At 37.8% G+C, this 26,767-nt stretch overlaps 2 protein-coding genes across 2 annotated transcripts in view; one reads left to right on the top strand and one right to left on the bottom strand.

Moving 5' to 3' along the window:
- mtor (mechanistic target of rapamycin kinase) overlaps nt 1–26,767 on the bottom strand; it is a 175,509-nt gene that overhangs the window by 90,400 nt on the left and 58,342 nt on the right. The window contains exons 22-28 of the mRNA XM_030140024.1: nt 25,635–25,747; nt 24,561–24,723; nt 24,033–24,125; nt 21,187–21,333; nt 19,037–19,179; nt 18,373–18,535; nt 16,359–16,504 (exon numbers count right to left, since the gene is read on the bottom strand). Of these exons, the coding sequence (XP_029995884.1) occupies nt 16,359–16,504; nt 18,373–18,535; nt 19,037–19,179; nt 21,187–21,333; nt 24,033–24,125; nt 24,561–24,723; nt 25,635–25,747 (968 nt within the window). The remainder of the gene's footprint in view (nt 1–16,358; nt 16,505–18,372; nt 18,536–19,036; nt 19,180–21,186; nt 21,334–24,032; nt 24,126–24,560; nt 24,724–25,634; nt 25,748–26,767) is intronic.
- Nucleotides 7,516–11,452, top strand: angptl7 (angiopoietin-like 7). The gene is made up of 5 exons (XM_030140025.1): nt 7,516–8,057; nt 9,286–9,386; nt 9,478–9,672; nt 10,407–10,602; nt 10,710–11,452. Exons 1-5 carry the CDS (start codon nt 7,700–7,702, stop codon nt 10,877–10,879), a joined length of 1,020 nt encoding a protein of 339 aa, XP_029995885.1. The 5' UTR covers nt 7,516–7,699; the 3' UTR covers nt 10,880–11,452.

Below are 26,767 nucleotides of genomic sequence, written 5' to 3'. Positions count from 1 at the left end.
ACAATGGAAACAACTGGTGGTTGTGATGGGGTTATTTATACAAACAGACTGCACAAAAATCATAAACTGAGCAATGCCAGTTGCATGGCTGCAAAAGGAGAGGTAGAAGATAATGAAAGTGCAATTACACTGAATCCTATTGCTTTCTGCTAACTGCAAATTAACTCCTCTGGAAACATAAATACACAATAGCCTTCTAACCATGTAATTTAAGGTCTTGTGCTTGCTTGATCTCAAGGTTAGTTATTTATATTCATGTTATATAATTTTGGTCTAATAAAACATCTACAAGCAACATTAACCCCACAGTAATTTAATATAGTGGGTATAACATCATCAACAATCAACCAAATTAACTGGACTCTTAGGAATTAATAAATTATAGAATGCTCCATATTTAAACACCACTGAAATCATTGATCTGCTCTCTGACCAATAATGACTGCTGGTGCCATCCCACATCCTACAGTCCACATTCACAGTAATTCAGAGCTTATGTTTACAGCTAAAAAGATGTCAGTCAAAACACCGTTTGCCACACCTACACAGTCTTCGGAAATGGTCTAAACAACAGATCAGGCTGTTTTTGGATTAGGTTTTGTAGTACTTCATAGCACCTACTTACTCACTTACTGATTATTAATGATGTCTCATGCCCAAAAGATGCAGCTGTAAGAGCCGATGCTTTGCAGTAAATCAGATGAGCCGACACCCATTGAGTGCAAGCCAGCTCCCAGTTATCTTTTTCTTTTGCTGCTCAGGTCTCACTCTGAGTGGCTCACCTCTGTAGAGCTTTGTTTCTATTGAGCAGCATAGTGGACATGGGGTAAAGATGAGAACTTATTTTGAGAAACCCCTCATCAAACAAGCAGAAGAGCCACTCTGGCTGGTGTCAAGCCAAGGCCTCAGTCTTCCCATCCCTGGTGAAAGTGATGGAGGGGAGACTGTGTACTCTGGCAACATCTGGTCCTTCTGAGAAAATCTTCTGGAAAACAGGGCAAATACTCATAGACAGAAGAAATAGCATCAGTCCATCCAAGCTGAGCTGATTTTTCTCAATGCCAACCTGCACTGAAGACATTCATACTGTTTGGTTACTTAGTTCTGTTCTGTTTTTAATTCTGTTTCTGTTCTGATTGAGTTCTACAGATTTGTTTGCAGTGTTTTGTTCATTTGTTCTAGTGAAGTTAAAAGTTTTAAGAAAATATTAAACAAAAGTAAGAATGCTTTTGTGACAAAATGTGGCAATTTTAAGGCTTCCCATAAAAACACAGGACTCAAAAGGGTTTATCAACACACAGACCATTCATATTTGCCAGTCTAGGCTAAAATATTAGGCTACAAATGATACTAAATTAAGAACCATTTGGGAGCCAAAAGAACCAGTTGCTCTTTGGAAGCTGTCCTAAAAGAGCAGCAGCGTTTCCATTGGTGACGCAGCACCACGCCAAAATCCTTGCCACCACACCATACATGTGATACAAAAAAATGACCACCGTTGCATTAGACTTATTATACATATGTAAAATATATAATAGGCCTACTATTTTCAATAAGAAGCATTCTTTTCGCATTCTTTTCAATGTAAACATCCGGTAGTGAAACCTGTCATACTGAATTTGCCCTATTTATTTATCATTTACTATAGTAAATTTCACTTCATTTGGATATTCAAAACGACACAGTTAATGGGGGTTAAAATTAAATGGGTGTAAAACCAGCACATACCAAATTTACCCACGTAGTGCACATGTGCAAAAACACAGAAAGTACAAAAACACTACAGGGGTAAAAATTGTACGTGACACCGCACCTTTCTGAGGAAGATCAGCATGTGAAGGGATTTTTTCTATCCTAAGTACGCCTACTTGCTGAATAAGTAATGACACACCGCCACACCAAGAGATCAATTCCACAGGAAACACAGAAGAGCGGACTTTCTGAAAAGAGCCAAACTTTCCATCATTAGATATATTTCCTGAAGTTTTAAGGAATTCTTTTCTTGATGCACTTATAAAGGAATGGACTTAAATGTATCTAAACCACACAGAGACCAAATCAGGTAAAAGGTTACTGATAAACAATGGAATCCTCAAATGTTGGCACAACTGACTTTTGTTTTCTATCCAATGACCCAACTGTTTTTAAATCCCAGTGTCACGAAACATCCCTCTGAAGCACTGCCACATGACTGACAGTGCTTACACAAAGTATGGGGAATTTCTCAGAAGGGATAGTAGTTAATCCATCTTCTTCCCTTCTAGTATTTGTTTGTCTCAAACTTCTGGTTTGTCAGTTGTGAGCAGAAGGTCAGTGCCTGGCCAGGGTCTGCTATATGACAAAAGACTCCACCTGGTAGTCATCACCAGCTTAAAGCCACCAGACCTCTTGATGGTCTGCCAGTTCATGAAGTCTGCCATTCTTAGAGCTGGGAGATGCCCTGGTGCATAAAGTCTCCCTCATTATGTGAAATATGGAAGAGTTTATTTAAACCCTATACGTGACCAGGTTTGACTTGGATCAGCTCATTCCCCCAATTGTTTGCTGTAAATCCAATTACATTTTCAAATTGTGTGAAAATGGATGAGCATCTAACCTTTTAGTTTGTTTTTTAAGTTTTCTTAATGGCCAGACAACTAAAATAAATGCCAGTTTCAATAGGCTTCTGCTCTATGCCAAGATGCATCCACTGTATAAATTTAGTGCAGGTATCTCAATGCATTCTTCAGATAATGTGATTATGTCATTGAATGGACGGACAGACAGACAGATGGAAGGACAGACGACAAAACGATTACAATACCCCTTCGGCCAGAAATTGGCTGAAGCTGAACGTCTCAGCACCAAATGCATCTATCCACGACACATAATAACTGAACTTCCCATGTTACCTTAAATCAGTGCATCTACTTGTGCTGTTTAATGCCAAAACAACCAGTGTATGTGAAAGAACTATAGAAATATTGGGGATCCAATTTGCATTCACAATTTGTCAAACAAATAAAACAATACGCAATTAAGACAAGGGTAGAAATTAACATTTGTCAAATGTGGTTATAGTAAGAGACAAAAGGAAAGAAATGCTTCTCATGGCTTTTACAAACACAAACTAGAAAAGCACTCGGCGAGCACAGACCTCCGCCAAGGCAGATCAGTGTGTGCACCCCCCCCCCCCCCCCCGATCAACACCAAAATTTAATCATTTGTTCCTTGTGCCAGTATCAACATTTCCTGAAATTTTCATCCAAATCTGTCCATAACTTTTTGAGTTATCTTGCACACGGACAGACAAACAAACCAACACCGGCAAAAACATAACCTCCTTGGCAGAGGTAATAACTAAAAACATATGCCACTATGAATACTAATTATCAGTGGGGACATTGCAAAGTGGTGACCGGTTATAACAAGTAGCCAGCAACAATCTTTGTTCTAAGCAAAATTACCGGGAAAAGGAAAGGGCTGCACACATCCAAATACACAGTTCGATATGTGTGACACATCAAAGCTATAACAGAGCATTATGTAATGTTTTGGAATTTGAGTAAACACATTCTATTCACTTTTTAAACCACAGATCCCATGATAACGAAATGATGTTAAGCAGAACAATTTAAATGTTTCCTTTTTACTCTTCTGGACCAAATGAAGAGAAGTTGAAGAGGGACTCCATCCAAACACTTTGAGGGAGAGACATAACAGACCTATGATGTTTAAACAAACATTGGTCAGTCGAGATTATGTAATAGTATAGCAGACATGGTTTTGTTTTTGCTCCACACGCAGTATGTCATCTACATAAACTGCCCCTTAGTTCCTTCCATTGTGACATGATATTGTAGATTATGTGATTCTACATATGTGAATTCCATTACCTAGTCAAGATATGGAAGTCAATGCACTAAGTTGTGCCAAATTATAGAAAATTATTAAAGTTTGATGTTGCATTTACCACTTATTTACCATTTACCAGCAACAAGTACTGTAATAAATTAATTGTGATAATAAAAGTAATAAAAAGCCTAAAACCAGAAGTAAACTGAATGTCAGAAATGTCAAAAATGTCAGAACCTTCTTTACAAAAATAAAACTGAAATCCAATCATGAAATGGCTGTCACTCAATAAGACCACTACAGGAAGACTCTGCACAAGGTGCTTTTCATGTGTGCGTGTGTGTATGCATGTATGAAGGACTTAAAAAAAGACAAAAGAGACAGAAGTCTGATTTTCATTTGAGCTTGAGAGTTCCCTTGTTACCTTGCAGACATGGTGTGCTAAAAAGATCTCAACCTTTAACATTAATTTACATAATTCTAATTGCCAAAAATGTACCCTAAATGTTACTGCCCAAACTGCAGTAAGGTCTGAGCAATTACAATGCAAATCACTAGTGGGCTAAATGTTAACATCAATGGACTTTTTTCATTTAGTGTCCACTTATTTACCACCAGAGATGCACACAGTTCAGCCCATAATGTGAGCTGCTGCAAATTAAGCCAAAATAATATAATACTAAGATACTACTTAGGTGCATATTGACGTAGCACTGATGAAATTCAACAGAATGGAGTATAGCTGCGGTCAATGGCTGTTAATTGACAGAGAGCAGGTACAACAACAAATAATGTGACATAAAATCCATGATTTTCAGCCTAGAAGCTGATAAGCCAGTGGCAGTCAAAAAGACAAAAATATCTGACAATAAAAATGTTTGATTTTGATTGAAAAATAATCATAACACCACATTATTACAAAATTATGCAGCTGTAATATGCCTTCTCATCCTCTGTCCTCCCTGATATTTGGTTACTGATGTGTAGAAAAAGTATGTATATATGTATGCATGTATGTATGCATGTAGAAAGAGGTAAAAGGAATGTTCCTGCTTAGCCATGCCTGATGGTACTAGTACATACAGCATAAACTGGCACTTCATCTCGGCAGTGGCTTTGTTTCCAGCACTGAGACTGCACATAGCTGAATATCACTGATGGGAAGTCCTATTTACGCCCAAGGCACATTCTAACTGCACACTCTTTAAAAGACGTCTGCTCTAGGTTGGCAACATGGGTAGTTCATAAAGGATGTTGGAATGAGACAAGAATTCCACACTACTGAGATTCAAGAGAGCCTCTCTGATGTCTGACATCTCATGGAGACAGGAATGTTAATCATGTTATCATTAATCTCGTCATGTGTCCAACATTTTGAACACATCACCATTCTGTCAATTAAATGTAACAAAGGACAGCTATGTGGCCAAAAAAGTATGGGTTTAAACTTACTCTACAATCTCTCAAATATTGCCACTGTAACCTACTGAACTTGTTTGTGCACTACTGTTTTGAAGCCTAGGATCTGGCATTTTGAAGTCACTGTTGGTTTTTTTTTTTAAACCAGTACTGACCATATTTATACAACTGTGAGTAGGACTGGGGAAGAATGAATGATAAAACTCACCGAGCCAATGCCAACACCAACCCCTAACTTGCTGACAACATCGACCACCCCTCTAACTAGACAATTTCACATCAACACTGCCAAGTAATTGCAGCTACTTGGTAAGCAAACACAGTTGTGTTTGATAACAATAATCTTAACTTTGCAGATTGTATTGACACACTAGTTATCAGGATAACTGGTATACCATAAAACACAATATCAAAATAATGCTAATATAAGCTCATCTAGCAAAGGTATTCTCTTGTAATTAACCTACAAAGCCCCTGACCATTTGTTTCTAGTTGGAATCATTTCAATGTAACACAAAACAATGGATTAGAAGAATACTGATAGAAGAAGCTTCAGTCATATAAAACCAAGTTATGATTAAAAAGCAGCAATGACAAAATTCATAATCATTGCTTCATAATGTGACTTATTTTTGCCCTTCATTGGCTCGTTCAGTGAATTTTAATGGTAGAGAAATAACAGTTCTACTATTGGATTTGCTTAATGGTGTGAAGTTTGTCTCATTGGTCTGTCGTTTTATCGTGACTTGGACTTTTAGCTTTTCGATATTTTTCCAGTACTTGGTTATTTATGCAAGTGCTTGTTTTCATTTGATTCAATAAATAGAACCTAAACCAAACTCTAAAGGACGGTGGCTCAATTAAAGCCTGGACAGCCTTATTTAGGTCTGAACACTCATTAACAGAGTAATAATGTACCAAAGAAAGAGGGTCATCTCTCGTAGAACACTTAGAGACCATTTGAGTGATTGTTACCTCTTGGGTTAGACATTACAAAAACAAAGCAACCTGGGCAGATCCTCAACTTGAACAGTGACAGGTGAAGGAGGTTCGGTTGTTCAGATTAGGATGTTTGACTCAGTGTGACAGGGCCTAGAAAAAGCAATATTTGATAAATCCCGGTAAACTAGGTAATGCCCTTTAACAGTCAACAACTACCCTTACAATTCCCAGAAATAGGACTGAAATTCCTCAGGTCAAGATCTTGAAGGATCTGCAGTAGCAGGTTGATCCAATTAAATTTAGAAGACAAAATGTCCAAAGTGTGCTCCAATTCATGTAAAATAATTATGTTGCATTTGTATATGGGATAACAGAAAGATAAGGAAAGGAAAGCAGTTGATTTCTTCAGCTATCTGTTTAAAGTGAACAGAATCTTGCTTCATTATGTTGTTTGATGGTTCCCTGGAGGAAACAAGACACCATTTAGCTACTTACAGAGCACATGATGGCAAAAAGTTAACCCTTTACACATGTAGACAGTGTATTCGGAGCCTTATGCACAACAAAATCTTTCCACATAATGCAAACTATTTTGTTCTAATTTAAACCTGGTGGTTTCAGTCTTTTCCTCATATGAACACCCTTTTGAAATTTGATGCTGAAAACCTCCATAAAACATGCCTACTTCAAATTTGCCAACAAAAAAAGGTAGCACAAATAGCACACTCTAACCTACGATTAAAACTACTTAGTGACTTCATACATCTCTTGGCATGTAAAGGCCACATTTAGAGAAGAATGGACAGCCCCGAGGACATAGTCAGATCTATCATTAGGAGGATAATTGAAGTCTTACGAAAGAGAAGGAAACTACATACAAGGGTCTAATGATTAAAACAAACCCTCAAAAGGTTTGAACAGTTTTTTAACAATACTTTTTCTTCGTAGGTAAGTAATAATAAAAAAATAAGTCAAGCATTTCGACAAGTGAACGACGAATGGCAATTTACTGAAAGTTCAGAGTAGTCTTTTTTTTTTTCCTCCTGAATCTCCTTATGCTGCCCTTCCAGGCAGAGGCAAGAAAAGCCTGACTGCCCAGAAACCTTCAACACCTGACAAAGATAGCAGACACAGAGGCCAAAAGTCTGAGGAATGAGTGAAAGTAAGATGAAGGGATAGTTAAGAGGGGGCAGGGGAGGGAGGATGATGGGAAAGGTTCTCCACCCAGAAGGTTGGAGAGGGTCAATGCTGTGACTGGTGTACACTGAAAGAGAGGGGGAGGGCCCACATGCAAAATATTTAAGATGCACAGGCTGAGGAGGGCTTCACTTAGGAAATAAGACAGAGCCTGGGTGAGCCGGTCGTCAAAGGAGAGCCTCAACTAAACACATCAACACTTTGCTTCTTTTTGAGATTTTTTTTGAACAGACAATAGCTTCTGAAGTGAAAGGGCAAATTGAAGACACCTGTGTTTCTTTCAAAATTTAGAACTTCAGCAGGTAAAATGACAAAAGTTAATCTGACTGTAGTTGTTCTGGGTGTCATGCTGCTTTTCGCAGACACATGGGCCCAGAGTCCCAGAAAGAGATTGGCGCCTCCGAAGCCTCCGAAGGGGCAATGCTGTGACGAGGTCCGCTCTCTCAAGGTTCAGGTAGCCAATCTGACGAGTATCCTTGAGGAGCTGAGCCGGAAGCAGGAGACAGACTTGATGAATGTTGTCAGGCAAATAATGGAGCTGGACCAGCAGAACAGGCAGCAAGAAGCCCGGGTCACGGAGGCAGAAAGTAAATACTCTGAAATCAACAATCGTGTAGAGATCATGCAGCTGCAAACTCTACAGTCTGCTACTCAGACTTCATCAGGTAAGAAACTCCTATACATCAAATAGAGATTATATGACACATCTTTTCATAAGTTGAAGTGGTGCTGACAAATAACTAGTAAAAACTGCAGTAATAAAGATTTTTATTCATTTATATTAAGAAATAACAACTGAATAGTTTGAGAATGCGTCAATAACTGTGCTTTAAGTGTTGAGTAGAAACGTCAAACTCTATCTCTTGAGTAGAAATTATATCCATAAATTTAAACTAATTTGACAAAACTAAAAAAAAAAAAAAGAACACTTAAAAATAACAACAGATGTTAACATGTACCAGTGTATATTAAGTTTTTCAGTCTTGTTCATTTTTGCATAAAGCAAAAGCTGTACTTCTATTCATCTTAAATTAATTTCAAATTCATTTTTTAATTAATTAGATGAAAGAATTCTATTTATACTGTCACAAAACATCCAGCATTTCTGAAACCATTCTAATTTCAGCCACTCACATGATGCTATATAATTATTCTTTCTGTGAAAAACTACAATTAACCTCCTTCATTGCTTTAAGGGTAGCCAGACAACTGCTGTGAGTGGGTTTGAAGTTAGATTCCAGTGCAAACACAGTTAAGCCGCCCTGCATTAGTCAAGCATTTATTTGGTGCTGTAGGATCCCATCTGCAGGGCTGTCAATAACCATCAAAGCCAAGTCATCTATAGCGTCTGTCTTAACTTTAACATGCCGCTAATCAGCAGTGGCTGCCGCCGAGAGGTCGACCAGGCATGACGTAGGTTATTATTTCAATACCCTAACAGTGTGGTCTAACAGCGCCACATTTGTGACACTGGCAAAGAGAACACAGAGAGCTCTTTTAAAACTGGGGTAAATTAGAGACAGGAGAGCCAAGCAGGAAGAGACGCTAAGATTACATGAAGCCCAGGATTTACAGCTTTTTTTTGTATTAGGCAGACTCTTAAAAGTATTGGGCTCACAGAACTGTACTGAACTCATAGCCCTATTAATGGAATCACCATACTGTGACAGGACAAAAACAAAAATAACATGAGAAACAAAGCTCCATTGTGCATAAATTCTATCTAAAATTATGGTTATCACGTTTGATGGAGCTGAAGCCGTTTTTCCCACATCTATCCAGTTGCTTGGATACTCATAAAGCTGATAGAATTTATGACAGTCATATTTTTATTGCTCTCATAAAATTGCATATGTTTTGAACATGAGTGAAGAGATTTTTTTTTTCTTCCAGATGCTATATATGACTGTGCTTCATTGTACACTAAGAACTACAAGATCTCTGGCGAGTACAAACTGCCAAAAGATGACTTTCTGGGCACACCTGAGCTGAGCGTGAGTCACACACCAGTCTACTGCTGATTCCCGTCTGTGCAGTGATGTGTTGAGATGTTCCATTGTACTGAATGTTGGGAAATTATTTCAGGTGTTCTGTGATATGGAGACAAAAGGAGGCGGCTGGACTGTGATCCAAAGACGCAAGGTTGGCCTGACGTCATTTAACCGTGACTGGAAGCAGTACAAAAACGGGTTTGGATCCATCCGTGGAGACTTCTGGCTGGGCAATGACCACATCTTCCGTCTTACCAGGCAACCCACAGTGCTCAGGGTGGAACTGGAGGTACATGTTGGATAACAATAAATCTAAGGCAGATTTTACATGCTCCCGGGTGTCCGTAGTACACCAACAGTAGCTAGACCCAGGGTGAAATAGCCCATTTATACCCAGAGGGTTGTATAAAATGGAGAATGTTTGTACCTGTACCTCCAGCTAAACATGGTATTTATAACCTTCTGTTGTGTAGGACCACTTTTGTATAATGTTCATACTTGAGAGCAAAGACATCTGGCAGAAAGACTGGCCAAGACATAGTGAGTAGTTTGTCTAAACTTAGCCAAGTAGTTTTGACTACTACTACTAATACTACTACCACCAACTAGGACTCTAAGTCTATGTCCAGGGGTAGCGGAGAAGCAAATCTCAGTCCCCTGGGTGAAGTTCTATGATGGACCCATTCATTCATAGCATCTTATATCCACCAGAGACTAATAATTCTTAAAAAAAATTTCTGGGGATGCTTAGATGTAAATACTAAAATAGCTGCTATATGCCTATTTGCTATTTACACTAAATCTCATGTCCACTTGAACTGAGACAAAAGACCAAAAATAAATAAACCATTTCATTACCAAAAATAAGAGAGCATTAACAAAAAAAGTCACATTCCTGTGGTGCTACATCTAAGAACATTAATAATAAATCAAACTAACTCTAAAAGACATAATGAGAGCCAAGATTCTCAGGTTCTATAACTGTTTCCCTCTAAATCATGTTATATGTGTTTTCCAATGCAGGACTGGGAAGGAGAGATTCGCTATGCTGAGTACGGCTTTTTCACTGTGGGTAATGAGCTCAACAGCTACAAGCTCTTCCTCTCCAACTACAGTGGGAACGCCGGAGACTCCCTGCGCTACCACAACAACACCAACTTCAGCACCAGCAACAAAGACAATGACAAATGTGTGGATGACTGCGCCGCTCTGCGCAAAGGTAATCTATAAAAGTGACTCCAAACCATGTTCTGTAGACACTGACCTAGGAGACTTCACATAATCCGCAGCAGGTCTAATGCCTCTCCCTCCCTGGTCTCCTTACAGGTGGCTACTGGTACAACTGCTGCACTGACTCCAACCTGAATGGAGTATTTTACCGCTACGGCGAGCACACGAGGAACTCAGATGGGATCACTTGGTACGGCTGGCATGGCTCCAACTATTCCCTTAAGAGAGTGGAGATGAAGGTCCGCCCTGTGAGTTTTCAACCATAAGTGCTTCAGCTGTGCATCCTGGATCAAGATCATACAAATCATTTGCTGAGAGTTCACTAATACCTGTAAGACCATACTGTGGCTTTCCCTTGAATACGAAAGCAATCAAATTTTATGGTTTCAGTCAGATGAATGTTTTACGTGCTTACCGTGTTTGATTGTAAATTGTAGTTCATTTTGTGTATTTATCAGTAAGATATTATATTTTTTAAAAGCTTTGATAGATGCTCTTTTACCACTGTCTTTTGTGGATAACTGGAATTTGATTCCTCCTCTTTATTTGTTTGGAAAGCACAAGGTATTTATCAGTTAACACGTGCCTTTAATAGGCCCAAAAATAGTATGAAAGGGGACTGGAAAGAGTCATTACAGACTGGGAGGAACTCATTAAAAAAGGATCGTTGTGGGTTACTGGAATGGAATAAACCACCAAATGTATTTCCTATGAATTATGCTGCATTTTATTGTAAAACCCTAACCATTGATGATGAATATGTGTTATTTGTAAAATGTGTACAGCTCTGTAATTATGTTGTTTTATGTGATAGGAAATAAAAATATTTTTAAAAGAAACACTTGCCTCAACAGAAACACTATGCTTCTCAACTCAGAGGGAATCTAAAAACGAATCAAAGTCTACAATATCCATTCACGTCCAACAATGGTAACACATTTGCCTTGACCTACCCACCTCTGACCTCTGGTCATCTCCAGACATTTTGGCCAAAGGTCCCATGACACAGAAGCTACAGCCAAGAAAAGACCACACACATTCTATTCTTCCATCTACTTTTACTACCTTGAAAAGAATAACAGTGTTTTACCATGCTCTGAACAAACACAACTCCTTGTGGCTTGTCGCGTACCACCACAGAGTGAGTGATGCCCATACAGTTTCAGATTCTTTGCCTTCTACAAGGTGAAATTCAGTCACGGTAAACATCTAATTAAAGCTACAGATCTCCTTCTTATAAAAATAACCACAGTGGAATAAAGATCACTTTTAAAAAAAACCCTGGACAGTGACAAATGACCAGGCGTAAAAGTATTCAAAAGGCAGACCTTGAACGGTGGTGGATGGTACACATTTCAGAGATCAGCTGCTCCTGAGGCTCTAGTCTCCTCACTGAGCACATCCCAGCACTAATAGCTAACATTTTTCATTTTGTGAAACCCAACTGTGGTAAATGGAATTTACAGTTGTTTTCCAGGGGAGTTAGAGTTGCCAAAAACTGTGGTTATTATTTGATCAAGATGCTGCGTGAAAGTAAATGTGATTTGACCTTCCTTGGGGCTGCAGCAGGTACTAAACACTCCACACACATACAAACAATCAGATAAAACAATGCTGTGGAAATGGGCTGGGATGCCAAAAAGGTTTAGGCTGTTTTGAAGGGCTCCACTCAACATAACACACATATCTCTGCCTGTCGAGCATGTGTGTTATTTTTATTGTTTGGAAGTAGCTGGTGCAATGTTGGTCAAATGTATTAGTCATCACCAAACTTCATTTTGTTTGACCAAATGCTCATATTTTCTGAAAACAGACATTATTAAGTTAAATTGACATTGCCTATCAAATAATAAAGGAAAATATTAATTCTGCAGATTTTTATCCTCTACCACCATCCAATACTGTGTAGATTATTTTTCGCATTCATAAGCAGGTCTAAAAATTATTCAGTGTGAAATGCTGTGTGAAGTAATTTTTCTTTTCTCTCAATCCAGGTTAAATCCAAATAACACTCTGAAATGGAGTACTGTAATTGCATGTAAGGTATACATCATGTTTTACATTAATACTCATTCAATACTAGCTCACTGAGCCTTCCCACTTCAGATCATGGATTTTATTGAATAAAGTCAGGTGACAATTTCAAATAAGGTCACGAAAACTTTGTACTCTAGCCCAAATACTTTATTAGTCCCAAATTTCTGGAGCCAAAGGTATAAGACATGCTCATTTATAGAAAACTATTAAATGATGATGAAGTAATACAACAGCAATACAACATTGATAAAAGTCTTATAGGTCTGCAATGAATATGAATGCTTGTTATACAAAAAGTTATTTTCAGCAAAATATATGGGAGAACACTTTTTCAATGCTGGAGCAAATAACCTCTACGTATAATACAGCCATATTATTAATACACACAATCAAAATGGTTGTAAGATCGTGACAACTACAACAAAAGATTGTTTTTTGAAACACATTATTTATATCTATTGATTTAATTGAACATCAGCTATTTCTGTGTATTTAGATATTATAAATTCTCTTTTGTTGCTTGGATGTTGAATAAAAACATCTACTCACTCCACTGAAAAATAAGCAACTGGAGACTTCAGATACTAATGATGACATTTAGCACAAAGGGCCAACCTTCATTTCAAAATTCAGAACTAAAAAGTATTGGGAGCAAATATTCTATGAACTTGATACAAGTCTCACAATTGCTCGAGGCAATCCGTGGCATGACCTGGAAAGCTTTAGAGTGAGATGGTATGGAATAAATCTTATAATTGTCACCATTATTCGTGGTAAGTAATTATTTTGCATAATGAGGATAATCATCTCCACTCAGCTGGATAGAAACCACTGGATGAATGAAACAAAAATCTCACATTTCATCCAAATTTCCATATCATCTTCCATGTTTTTTGACTGGTGTGTTTTTAAGGATGTCATCTCATTGCATGCAATTCACATGTATTGTAATTGTCACTGTCCCTATGCAATTTTGGTTTACAAAGCCGAAGAGGCAATAAGAAATTCAGTTTTAGTTACGATTTCCAGTGTTTCATGCCAAGAATGGTTCGTCTGTTTCATTAGATGTACTGAATGTGTATTAGTGTATATTAGTGTATAGTGTGTATTATACCGTAGTATTATAGATGATCAATAGAAAATCATGTCCTGAATGATTAGCAGTTCTGTGTCCATCTGACCATACTAACACAAATTTTAAATTGTATTCCAAAGCCTTTCCTTCCTGATGCTTTGTTTCCATTTTTTTTGTCAAATTTTCCAGTTTTTCAACACACTAAAAAAACAATTATGATTAATACCAAGTAAAAGTAATAGATATATTACTATGTACAGGAATGGGCTTATTTTCTTGTCATTTATTGATATTTTTATACCCAATTTTTCATAAATAACTTCTGTGCAGATATATAGCTGATGACAAAGAACAGAAAACTACATAAACAACGTAGTCTGCCAGATACTATGAAGTTAAAACAAAAACAGAAATAATGGCAACAATCTAAAACCGTTTAAAGTCACTGCATAACAATGCCACACACCACATGCTCAAGTAACAAACAGTCATGCGTTCATTGAAGGGAGTAGCAGGGGAAAATTTGACCAATTTCCTGGCTGTGTCCGAAGCTAGAAGGCCAGGGCATAAAGTCAGACCTAATTCTTCTGATTTATTTAGAACACCTCACACATTATTTATACCAGTTATAACTCATAAAATGCTTGCTGCCTATTTCAGCTTCAATGTTCTAAATCTCAACTTGTGGAAAAGCAAAAAGAAGCATTCCCACAAATACCATGACTCATCAGTGCTGAGATACCAGTGACGATGCCTCTTCGTCCTTCTAAAATGCACATCAGACATTACCATCACCCCTTTTTTTTCTAAGAGTCAAGATTCAGTCGAGCCAGGTTTAGGTCGTGCTTTTTGCACACCAGCCACTAGCTCTTTTTATGGGAAATCCTGGAGAGGTGAGAACCAGATGGGGATATTGAAAACACCAGAGTGCCGGCTCCCATCATTCATCATCATCAAGGCTCCTGAGAAATTGAAAACAGGCCCCTGAGAAACACAATTCCAGACACGCGTAGATGAAAAGGAGGCAAGCGTCCAATTAGATGCCTGGAAAACAGATTTCTCTGTGCCATGCCAAAGACAGGGAAATAAAGAAGGATGAGAAAAGGGGATGGAAAAGATGACAGAAGAAATCAAATTGTTATGGGACAGGGGGATATGTAGAATATCATTTGTCCTTGTATTTATTAGATTAGAAACTGATTTTGAGAGAGCAGCTCAATGTTTGTCTTTAAAACAAAAACCTTTAATCCAAGGACTATTATTCACTGAAGCACTTGTTAAATCTAGCTTCTGTTATACGTGCAAGGACAGCAAGAGAGAATTTATTATATTATTATATTTATATTTAACCAGTAAGGCCAGTAACCGACTTCTGACAGTGGGTCATGTTGTAATTTTAACCCTTAAACACCCACAACTATTTTAGTCACAACTTCCAAATGATTTTTTTTGTCTTTCTGAACTGATTTATCACCATTTATAATCTTTTCCTCTGAATTTTTCATTGAAAACAGGTATTTTTCTATATTCCATTTGTCAAACTCCATGGGTTTTCCTGGTGAATCAATGTCGTAGAAGATGACAGTGTTTCCATGTTCACTACAAGAGCCTCTGAATAATCCAAATGGGTCATATCTGATGACCATGAAAAGATGACAAACTGCATTTTACACCAATTATTTACATGTATTGCTAGAACTAGTGGATCGACAGTAATTAAACATTTTAGATCATTAGATGGTTTTGGTCAGCAGCAAATATTTGGGTCATTATGGGTTAAAGACACATAACAAGATATTCTCCTTTTTAATGATTTTTAACAAGATTATTTAATTTTCTTTATTATATAATAGAAAATATGTATTTGAAGGACTCATGGCCTACACATTCTGCTTCAGTTTAAGAGTCAACTTTTTCATGTGGTCTCAAAAAATCGTAATATAAAATAATCGTAATATAAAATAATAATAATAATAATAATAATAATAATAATAATAATAAAGGATTAGATTTATATAGCACTTTTTTGGTCACTCAAAGCGCTTTACATTATTGACCCATTATTCATTTGCTCTCACATTCTTCTTGCAGATTAAAATGATTAAAAAAATAATCTGCCTCCCAGTTCTAATTTCAATAGAGTTTAAGGATCAAGTGTTGGAAATCCAGGGAGTTTTATGAGGATGTAAGTGCAGGGAACTTTCATAAATATGTTATCAGTTTATCAAGACATGAAAAGAAGAATTACGAGACAGTGACATTTTCAAATGGAACAGGTCACAGCCACAAAGTCGACCATTTTTGCATTGCCACGCAGATGGGTGCCATCCAGCACTTGAGCATATTTACCATCACCTATTATGTTTGTGGTGGACCTTCATTATTGTCCCCTTAACACAAAGCCCAAAACAGGCAAAACAAACAGTAGCTTTAAAAAACACTTTCTGTGTTTTCGCAGCAACCGTAGGGAAGGGGGAAGGGGGTAGTTAGTCAGTCAGCTGTAATCTGGAACTTGTCCACTTGATGTCACTAAGTATCACACACAAAGAATATACTGTCAGTCAGTTCCTCCCACACAGATGACATAAAACAGACCAGACCATGATTGCCTCTGACATGTTCAGGTCTCCTACCTGATTAGAGACTCCAGAATGAGAGGAGAGGGACCTTTCTGAAATTCCAGTTCTTTGTAATGCAGAGCCTTAGCATAGGCGCGACACTTCGCAGCTCTCTCTCCAAGAAGGACAATGCCGTTGTCATCTCTCAGGGGCAGAGGGCCCTGAAAAATTTTACAAAACAGTATGTGCCACATTATGGATTTTTCTTCTCTATATGCAATAGAAAACAGGACCAATGGCCCTGTGTCTCACCACACCAGCATGTTCTATGAAGAATCAATATCAACTTGAATTTGTGAGGCTGTCAGGTCCTGCCGCTATGCTGGAGTCCTGTGTTCTTGATGCAGTACATCAATCTCCAAATAGAAGTGGGTGGTACTTTCACTGGAGGATAACTCAACAAATTAAATGAAAGTCCATATATGACTTCCTATCAGTGCTCAGGAGTAACTAAACTGATATCTCTAACCATTTCCATGTTATAAGCCATCAAAATAGCGACTATTATAAGTAAAGGCAAATTTTTTATATTTTTAATATTTCAAAAATTCAAAGAAACAAAATTTCTCAAAACTGTGAACTAACTTCGTAGCCACTGTCCCAAGGAAGCTACATTTAAAAGATGAAATTAATATGACGAATAGTTTCATCTGAGATGTTTGAAGAAATTGCTAATGAAGATGACGCGTATCAGCCAGTGAGCTAAACGTTTGTGAATTCATGCAATTGTGGTGATGGTATGATTTAGTTCAAGAAAGATGTGTAGCATTCTACATGAAACACTCCATCCACTTTTTACACTGACACTTGAGCTGTGTCATGGCACACTATCGCATGAATCTGTACTGGAACCTGAGAAAAGGGGAAGAACTGCTGAAATTTAATGCTCCTGAAACCACTGCAGTCCTCAACTGAATGGTAATGTCACTGAAGGGTCTCAACATCGGTGGTCAAACATTGGACTAAAACTAGTGCTCAAAAGTTTTACTTTGCCTTACTTTTCTTTGCTTTTATGGTCTGTGGAAAGTATTCATTAAGATAAGGAGACACTCCTACATTTTCTGTCTCCCACAACAGCCTTAGGGGTATTTTGATTTAACATGTTGTAAAGGATCCAAAAAAGAAATCAGCATCCACAAAAATAATGAAAATGAGGTTTTTCTGAATCAGTTATCCAATTGATTAATGGATCAGCAAATGATCAATAATAATACTAGATGAAAACATCAAGCATTTACTCTTCTTCATATTTCTACATTAAATTGACCTCACTTCCAGAACTGGTGCTTTCACTTAACTAGAAGTGAATGGTCTCCATTTTTTGTCCAGTTTTTCCACACACTAAATTAACAATCACAATTAAAAGCTATTAAAAGTAATAGATACATAACTATGTACAAAAATTGGCTAATTTTAAAACCTTTTTTAGACATTTTATTGGAGCCCAACCAGTATGGGATTTTTGGGGCCAATGCCGATACCAATATTGGGAGCTAAAAAAAGCTGATATCCGATATAGTGGCCGATAACCGATATATTGGCTGATATATGAAATAAGAACATTGAGATACACAGGATAGAATAGTCTTATATTAGATAATGGTGGACATGTGAATTAACAGTTGCATCTCTGCTTACCTCACAGACACAAGACAGAACTTTAAAACATGCTGTATAACAGTCTTATATTAGACAAGTATGTGACCCGTGGGGAACCACAGGTTGTAGATGTGGTAGTTTTTATGCTGGTGAGAGCAGACGTTTGGGAAAAGATGCGAGTCTATATTTTACAAGTAGTGTAGTATCATAAAAATTGTTTGGTAAATCATTCTTTAAAATGTAAGCAACAATGGGCCAAGCATGAACCCCTTAAATTTGGGAGACATCCATATAAAGGGGCAGTGGCTGGAATGGGTTTTCACTTAAACCATGTCAGGGAAATCCTAAAGAATCCTAATGTTTAATCCAGAATTTCAGTTCCATTATGTCTATAATGAGTTAGGTTTAGAGCATGAGTGGAACTGCTAACCTTGTCACTGTGCTCCATGAACTCAGCCAGGTTTAGCAGAGTCTGGGTGACCTCGGCGATGTCCTGGGACGTTAGCGCCAGCTCGATGCTTCGTATCAGCTCGTCCTGCTGGTCTTCACTCAGCTCCGACCAACATGACAAAAAGGCAGCGTTGAAGAGGTCCCTGCGGAGTACAATGGAAGCACTAACTCACTAAAATGAATACTTTAGATGTTACATAATAATACAGATGAGACTTTTGACTACTTTTAAATTGGGAAACCAATAGATCAGACAGAGGCCAGACTAATTTATGGGTTCTGAACAAAGAATGTATGTGTGTGTGTGTGTGTGTGTGTGTGTGTGTGTGTGTGTTAAACATTGTTTAATAGCTGAGCGCTAAGAAACTATTTGGAATATTCCTCAAAAACAATCTGTTTCTTATTTAGATACACAAAAATCACATCTGGAAGCCACTAGGAAATACAACAACTTTTGTGCAGTTTATCTGTTTCAGTGCTTTACTCGATGGTTGGTTGAAATGTACAGAAAGCATTTCAGGCTGATTCACATGATTCCTCTGAGCTCATCCCGGACATGAGGTCATTGTTTCACCTGCTGTGACGCAACCCGCTGTGCATGCGGGTCATTAAGAATAAGTTGATGTGACAGCAGTAGTGTGTACCTGGCAAGTGGGATGTAGGTTTGTGCCAGTGACCAGCACGATCGCAAGGCCGGAGACGATGACTCTTTGAGCAGGACAACGCTGAGCCGCCTGAGCCACTCCAGCCAGTCGTCTTTGGACACCTTCCTGGCAGCGCCCCACGCCTGTGCAGAGACACAACCATCTGATCACTGGGAACTAATGATAATAATAATACTAATACTACTACTAATAATAATAATAGATTCGATTTCTACAGCGATTTTCAAGGCACCCGAAGCACTTTACATTATTGATCCATTATTCATTCGCTCTCACATTCTAGCAGTGGTAAACTATATTTGCAGCCACAGCTGCCTTGGGCAGGGTGACGGAAAGTGTGGCTGCCAGTTTGCGCCAAACCACCACCAAACATTCAAACACATTCATACACCAGTGTGAGTGACACTGGAGGCAAGGCGGGTGAAGTGTCTTGCCCAAGGACACAAAGGCACATGACTAGGACAGAGCGGGATTCGAACCGCTCACCCGCTCTACTTCCTGAGCCATGGCCACCCATGGGGACTATGTGGGAGCATGACAGTTACTCCAGAGATGAGGGTCATATAGGTTCATGTATGTCTGATCAACACATAAAACATCATAATGTATATTTTCCAGAACAATGTTGATGTATTGTGGATAAAAACTATACAATAAGGATGACTCAAGAAAAAAAAAAAAACTATTGTGCACATATTCTTTATCCTCCTCCTGTAGCTGAATAAGTTCCTTTAAAACCTTCTGGGATTTGCTGGAAAAAGCACTGTGACAAAGCTGAAAACTGGCTTGTTTTTCTGAGCTAATGAAATTTTTTTTAGACTCTAGAACACAGGAGTCAAACATATGGCCTGTGGGCCAAAACCGGCCTGCCAAGGGGTCCAATTTAGGTGGATGTGTAAAATCCAAAAATTACACTTAAGATATTAACAATGTCAAAACTGTTGTATGTCAAAATCATTTTAGTTCAGGTTCTACATTCAGACCAATATGATCTATAGTGGGTTGAACCAGTAAAATGGTAACATAATAATTTTTAAAATAATGACAACTCCAAATTCTTCTCTTCGTTTTAGTGTTAAAAAGTAAAATTACATTACAAACTATCTACTACTACTATCTACTAACTACTTTTTTTCCGTGAATGTATAATAGTAAAACACAGACAGCAACCATTTTACTGCTCAGGTACTAATTTGACTTTTTACTAATAATAAGTAAGGTTTTGTATGAGGATTGCTTGTATTGAGTATTTTCACAATGTGGTATAAGTACTTTTACTTAAATAGATGGAATGAAAACAGACGGATGGCAAATCATAGGAAAAATATATTGTGTCTTAATGTGTCAACAGCCTTTCATCTATCTACAGGGAATATGGGCTGCACATTTAATCCTACTGCAATAATAAAGACATTATCAGCCTGTGCAATTATAGATAGAAAAATGCTGATATTTAGAGGTGTGGGTAGCGGTGGATTTAAAGTGAACAAAGTGCAGAAATGGAAACAATAAATACAAAGTGCCAATTGGTGATCATTTTGACCCTGTGAAACTGAAGGTAGAGAAGTACTGTGTGAGACAAACAAAATCAATGTGGTGCTTAAGCTAATTTAACATTGTATGTTTGGGCTGAAAAAATGCGTGTAAGCAGCTTGATAAACAACAGTGAAGGTTCAAATTGCAATCACAATTGCAATATTGTCCTCAGTAATCGCAATATCACTTTTTCACCAGAGAAGAATCATTCAATCTGTGTAAAATTTGGGAACTATATAGCAATAAATACACAATTCTGCTGAAGGATAGGCCATCATTTGTCATTTTGATAATGGAAACAAAACTGAAGGCCAGAAAACATACTTAACATCCTTTGTATTCTCATTCAGTAAGCCCTCACACATCTGTGTGTATTTTGAGTCATCCTGTTCCTCCTTTCATTTATTTAAGCTTTTCCTGTCATTTGTAACCGTGTTTGTCATTAACACAGAAACACTGTGCTCACGCGCAAGGAATATTTACTGCACAGAGTTGTTTGCCAGTTCAACAGAAAAACAAGCATCTGGTGTGTTGTTATTCACTAAGAATTACAACCTCCTTTAAAAAGTGCGATGTTTGAAATCTCCTCTGACCTTCTGAAGTGCAGTTGTGCTGACGTGAAGCTTCTTCATAGGCCCTGCCTCCACTGGTCCACTGACCAGGGCGTCGCCTTGATTACCACGAAGCTGCCGATGCTGGAAGATTAGAGGGTCCTCTTCCTCTTCTGCTAGAGTGTAGCCCTATTATGGCCACAAACACACACAGCCCACACACACAGGCCACACACAGAGACGTTGTTAAAACAGACTGTATAACATGCTTTGTCAGGTGCATTTCCTTCCTGGGGACAACTGTTGATAAATATGACCGTAATGACTGGCTGATGGTGCACTGCAAATACAAAGATGTGTTTATTTCTGATTACGTAATCAAAGTGTTTTAATAATCACTTCTGGCTGAAAACAAACCTAAGAAAAATGTGCAAAAGAATATTGTATTGCAGGTTTGTATTTGGTCAGACTACAGGAGTACAAATGATTCCATGTGATTTTGAAATCACTCGCATCAAAAGCAAGTTGGCAGATGTCTTTGTCTCTGATCTCCAACACAAGATTTGATAATAATGTCGTACCACACCCAACTGTATATTATTAAGATTAGGGTACCAGAGGGAATGATGCACCACAGCACATGACCTCATAGTGAAGCAGCCATAAACAAAATAAAGACAGATGTGGTCGAAGAAGTCTGCAGAAAACTCTTAAGAAGACTCTGTGATTATCGGAGGTGAGATTTTAACTTATGTTGAACATCTGTCAACAGTAGTGTTCTAACAATGTTTAGCATCGTCACCTGCTGCAGGACCAATGCTGCCTACATATGGAGCTGTGATTACAGTATTCCCGACAAAGTACTGAGCTACATATAGCTCTATTTTGGTATTCATGACCTAGAAAATGGAAATTAGAAACCAATCTGCACCAATCTATAACTACCATCGACCAATCAGCAAAAAAGACTACATTGACAGTAGCTGCGAATGTTTATCCGTTGCCATAAAAGTATCCTGTTTGAGTACTGTGTGCAGCTGGATTAAAATGTCCTGCATGGATTTTCAGTGGTTTGTCTTGTGCACTCAAGTATGTGCACTGTTTAGTGTCTTGACCTGCTAATGTGGACCCTAAACTATGTGAAGTTCATTGATGTACACTGTGAGTTTAGCTACTGCTTATGAGCTCAAAATGCTAATCAGAGTATTCAGTCATGACTGTCAGCAGCCCTTCAACATTACTTGACTGGGAAATGCAGAATAAAGCATAAAGGAAACAAAAACCATTATTATGACCTCTGTGATTAACATTATATAATAAGCCATAGGATTTTTATTTTGTAAAATGGGGACACCATACCACAGACTACAAGCAGTGCTAGTCCTGTCAAAATTGGGCTTTCTAGAACCAGAAGTTGAATAAAAATAGGACCAATGGCCCCGTAGTTTACCGGCCAAATTAAAAGCTTTGGGAAATGTATCCAGATGCCATTTATTATCACCCAGTTATGTGTATTTATTATATTACAGAAACAGACCATGTTATGGTCATATTCCAATCAGATCTGTAAAAAATTAAAATTCCAACTTGATATCATTTGATACTTACTGATTTATTGTATCAATCCACTTCCTATCTCTTATAATGGGAAATTTTTTCAAAGTCACACCAAATCCAGAATGAGATCCGGATCAAAATAATTTCAATACCTTGTGTTGACATGATCATAAAGAAGCTGTATACCAAGTTTGAAGTCAATCAGACCTGTAGTTTGGGAGAAAAAGACAATAGAATTTTTTTCCCCATAAGAGCCCATGTTAAATTTTCTGTAAGTTCCCGGATCCAGAAGAAGATCCTGATCAGCATGTGGCCATTATGTTTTGGTCATCTCCCCATCAAGGCTGTACTGTAGAAATTTACACTTGATATCATTTATATTTACTGAGTTATTGCATCGATCCACTTCCTATCTCTTATAATGGGGAAATTTTTCAAAGTTGCACCAAATCCAGAATCAGATCCGGATCCAAATAATTTCATTAACTTTTGTTGACATCATCATAAAGAAGCTGTATACCAAGTTTGAAGTCAATGGGAACTGTAGTTTCAGAGAAGAAGACAATTGAAATTTTTGTAACAGACGACAGACGACGCCGGACGACGCATGACGACAATAGCTTACGGCCTGTCAGCCGGTAAGCTAAAAAAGTAGAAGAATGAGAGCCTTTTTTTTTTTTTTTACTTGATAGCTATCAGTAGTATTACATTTTAACATGGCTTTGCTTTCAAGCCATGGATGCATTTCAAGCCCCTTGCCCAAAGATCCTGTAGAGTGAACCTGCCATTAACCTTTAAAGACCCACAACTATTTTTATCACAACTTCCAATGATTTTTTTTTGTGTTTCCCAAGTGATTAAACACCATTTATTATATTATCCTTTTTTTCAGTGAAAATCAGGTATTCCCTGTAATTAGTTTATTGATTGTATAGATGTTCATAAAACCTCAGAGTAAATTCAAAGGTCATTAGGTCAAAATAGAGAAACCTGAAGAAAAAGTGACTTTCAGTAAAATGTATAATTAACTGAAAATTAAAAAGGAGTGTCTACAACCACTGTCATTTATCAAACTCCATGTGTTTTACTGATGAATCAATGTTGCAGAAGATGACGATGTTTCCATATTCACTACAGAGCCTCTGAACGTCCAAATGAGTCATATCTGATGACCATGAAAAGATAACAAACTGCATTTAAACCTATTATTTACATGTATGGATAAGATCAGGTATTGAACTTTTTAGATCAGTAGATGCTGTTGGTCAGTGGTGAGTGTTTGGGTCTTTATGGGTTAAGGAGAAGCTGGACATATGGGTGGTTGGGCTTACCTTAACAATGCGACAAATAAGTATGTCATAGCGCTGGTGGTTGATCCTGTGCTTCAGCATCACTTTGTTCACCATGGGGATAAAGATCTGGTACTGCAAATGAGAGAAAAAGGAGGGAGTGTAAATAAAAGGGTCTGTGTTTGCTACCTCTTTCCTCCCTCACCATAAACCAGATAACTGAGTATCCTGCACTAACTGTTACAAGCCGCCACATCAAAAGACTGCCCCTCACATTTGCTGCCAGATGTGGCTGCACATGGGCTGCTGGTTCTGAGGTTAGAGTTGGGACGGCTGATGGATAAGGGAGGGTTTGAAGGAGAGGGAGGGGTAAAGGTGACCTCATCTAGTCTCATAAACACTGCCCCCCACTGCCAAATCGTGAATGACATCAGGAGTCTGGCAGGAAGTAATAAAGACTGTGGGGGTTGGGGGAGGGGTTGCTTAAAGGCGAGCAGCGGGGAGGCTTAAAGTGGTCTACTGAATACCAGCCCCGTGTACAGGGAGGGCCCCGGGGACAGCTGCTGATACCTTCTTGCCCAGCTGGAACACAAGAGAGGACAAGGTGTCCATAGAAGTGGATCTCAGCTCAGGCGTGCTGTCAAGAGTCCGCACGATCGGGTGGATAATGCGCGAGGCATAGTCAGTGAAGTCCAGGGACTCCGTCAGCCGGTCCAGTGTCTCCAAGGCAACCCTGAGCCACACAAAGGAAAAACAAAACAAATCACTCAGTTTCACTCAAACATTCATAAGACACACAAAGAGACAAATAGACATGACTTGCTGTGAAGGATTTTCTCAAACTGCTCAGAGGATGCATGAAAAGACTGAAGTATTTGCCAACTAGATTCTTATGTATGAAAGACATAAAATTTTATGCCCTATGAGTGTAAAAGCTACCAGTGGAACCAACTCCTCTGGGTGGAATCACACCACTGGTACAGTTTTAGTTTTCCATTTATTCTGCAAGTCGATACACAACTGAAAAGAAATTGAAGAAAAATTAACCCTTAAAGACCTTAAAGTTCCAAAAGCTTTTTTGTCTTTCCCAAGTGATTTATCACCATTTATTATATTATCCTCAGAATTTTTCTGTGAAAATCTGTTATTTTCCTATAATTAATTCATAGATGATGTAGATGTTCATAAAAGTTCAGAGTAAATTCAAAGGTTATTAGATCAAATCTGGAAAAAATTAGGAAAAAGTGACTTTTTCAACAAATAATCATTCTTAACTGAACATAAAAACAAGTGTCTATAACTACTGTCATTTGTCTAACTACATGTGTTTTACTGGTAAATTAATATTGCAGAACATGACGGTGTTTCCACATTCACACCGCAGCCTCTGAACGTCCAAATGGGTCATATCTCATGACCATGAAAAGATGACAAACTGTATTTTATCTCAATTATTTACATGTATTGATAGGATTAGTGGTTAAACATTTTAGATCAGTAGATGCTTTTGGTCATCAGTGGATGTTTTTATGGATTAAACAAAGCTTGAGGAATCCAAAGAGAACATTAACGTAGATCTTAACATGTCATTGGCTTCTATTACACCAGAACAGAGGCAGAGGAGAAATCGTGAATGGGACTGACTTGCGAGCCTGAAGGGGAACATCAGGGGCATCGAACAGCTTGACAATGGGAGGCAGCAGCAAGTGGAGGTAGTCATCCAAGTTGGCACCAAACAACTGGATGGCATTGAGCAACTGCAGAAGGAAGGAAACCACAAACATAAAAAACACAGGCAACATCAATTTGGCTGTTTTAATGAGTGACAACTGATTTATGCAAAACAGTCAATGTTTTGAAAATGACACAAATAGCATTAGACAGTGGTGTCCAACCCAGAAGTGGCCACCACTAAAACCCACAAATATGGCAACTATATTTTGTTTGTTTGTTTGTTTGTTTTTGTTTTTACATTCAGGACCAAGAAAGAATTACTATCATCATCATCAGTAAATAAAAACTGCAGCACAATATTCAGTCAATATTCAATATTCACTTTGCTTTTTTAATTTTTTAAATTTTGTGTATTCTTTTTTTAATTTTTTGTTTTATTTGTACATACTTAGGTGGGTCAGAAAGATAATAGTAGTGAAAAGATTCAACTGTTCAAATGATGAAAATGAAAAGTCTGATTTTGAAAGCATTTTGTGAAAAGAAGAGTTTTTACCTGACTGTTTACCTGAACTGATGAAAAAGTAGCCATGTACACTAACATAGAAAACTGAGAACGTGATTTGGTGAGATGCTTCGAGCATCATTGATAAGTGAATCGTAATCAAATAAAAACAGTGAAGATAACATGTGTCTCAATTTGGGCTGCAACAACTACTTGACTAGTTGAAAAATAGCCAACAACGAAATAAATCAGCTAATTTAGTAGTCGACATGCACTTTAAGGGAAAAATTGCATTTTATTGTTGACTGCAAATCTTGAGTATTTAGTTGTTTGTTTAACAAACTTTGATAAGCACTGTAATATACACAAAATGCACTTTTGGTTAAGGGAAAAAAGTATTGCTTCAAAATTTGTTGAATACCGAATTGAATACTTGTTGACCAAATTTTATTATGCATTCTAACTGCTGTGCACAAAATGTTCTTATTGAAGAAAAGAAAATGTATTTCATTGCTGCACTAAATATGAATAAGAGCCATTGTTGTTGTTGTTTTTTTTGTAGTTCATTATCTGAATAGTCGATTTTGAAATAGTCATTAGT

The sequence above is a fragment of the Sphaeramia orbicularis genome, chromosome 7 (assembly GCF_902148855.1).
Source record: "Sphaeramia orbicularis chromosome 7, fSphaOr1.1, whole genome shotgun sequence".
NCBI classification, from domain to species: domain Eukaryota; kingdom Metazoa; phylum Chordata; class Actinopteri; order Kurtiformes; family Apogonidae; genus Sphaeramia; species Sphaeramia orbicularis.
This window is presented reverse-complemented; position numbering and strand designations above follow the sequence as displayed.

Excerpts from the sequence above, each read along its gene's own strand:
- angptl7 (XM_030140025.1), top strand. The coding sequence starts at position 7,700 with ATGACAAAAGTTAATCTGACTGTAGTTGTTCTGGGTGTCATGCTGCTT. Across the intron at positions 8,058-9,285 it reads TGCTACTCAGACTTCATCAG|ATGCTATATATGACTGTGCT; the intron begins GTAAGAAACTCC and ends TTTTTCTTCCAG. Across the intron at positions 9,387-9,477 it reads TGGGCACACCTGAGCTGAGC|GTGTTCTGTGATATGGAGAC; the intron begins GTGAGTCACACA and ends AAATTATTTCAG.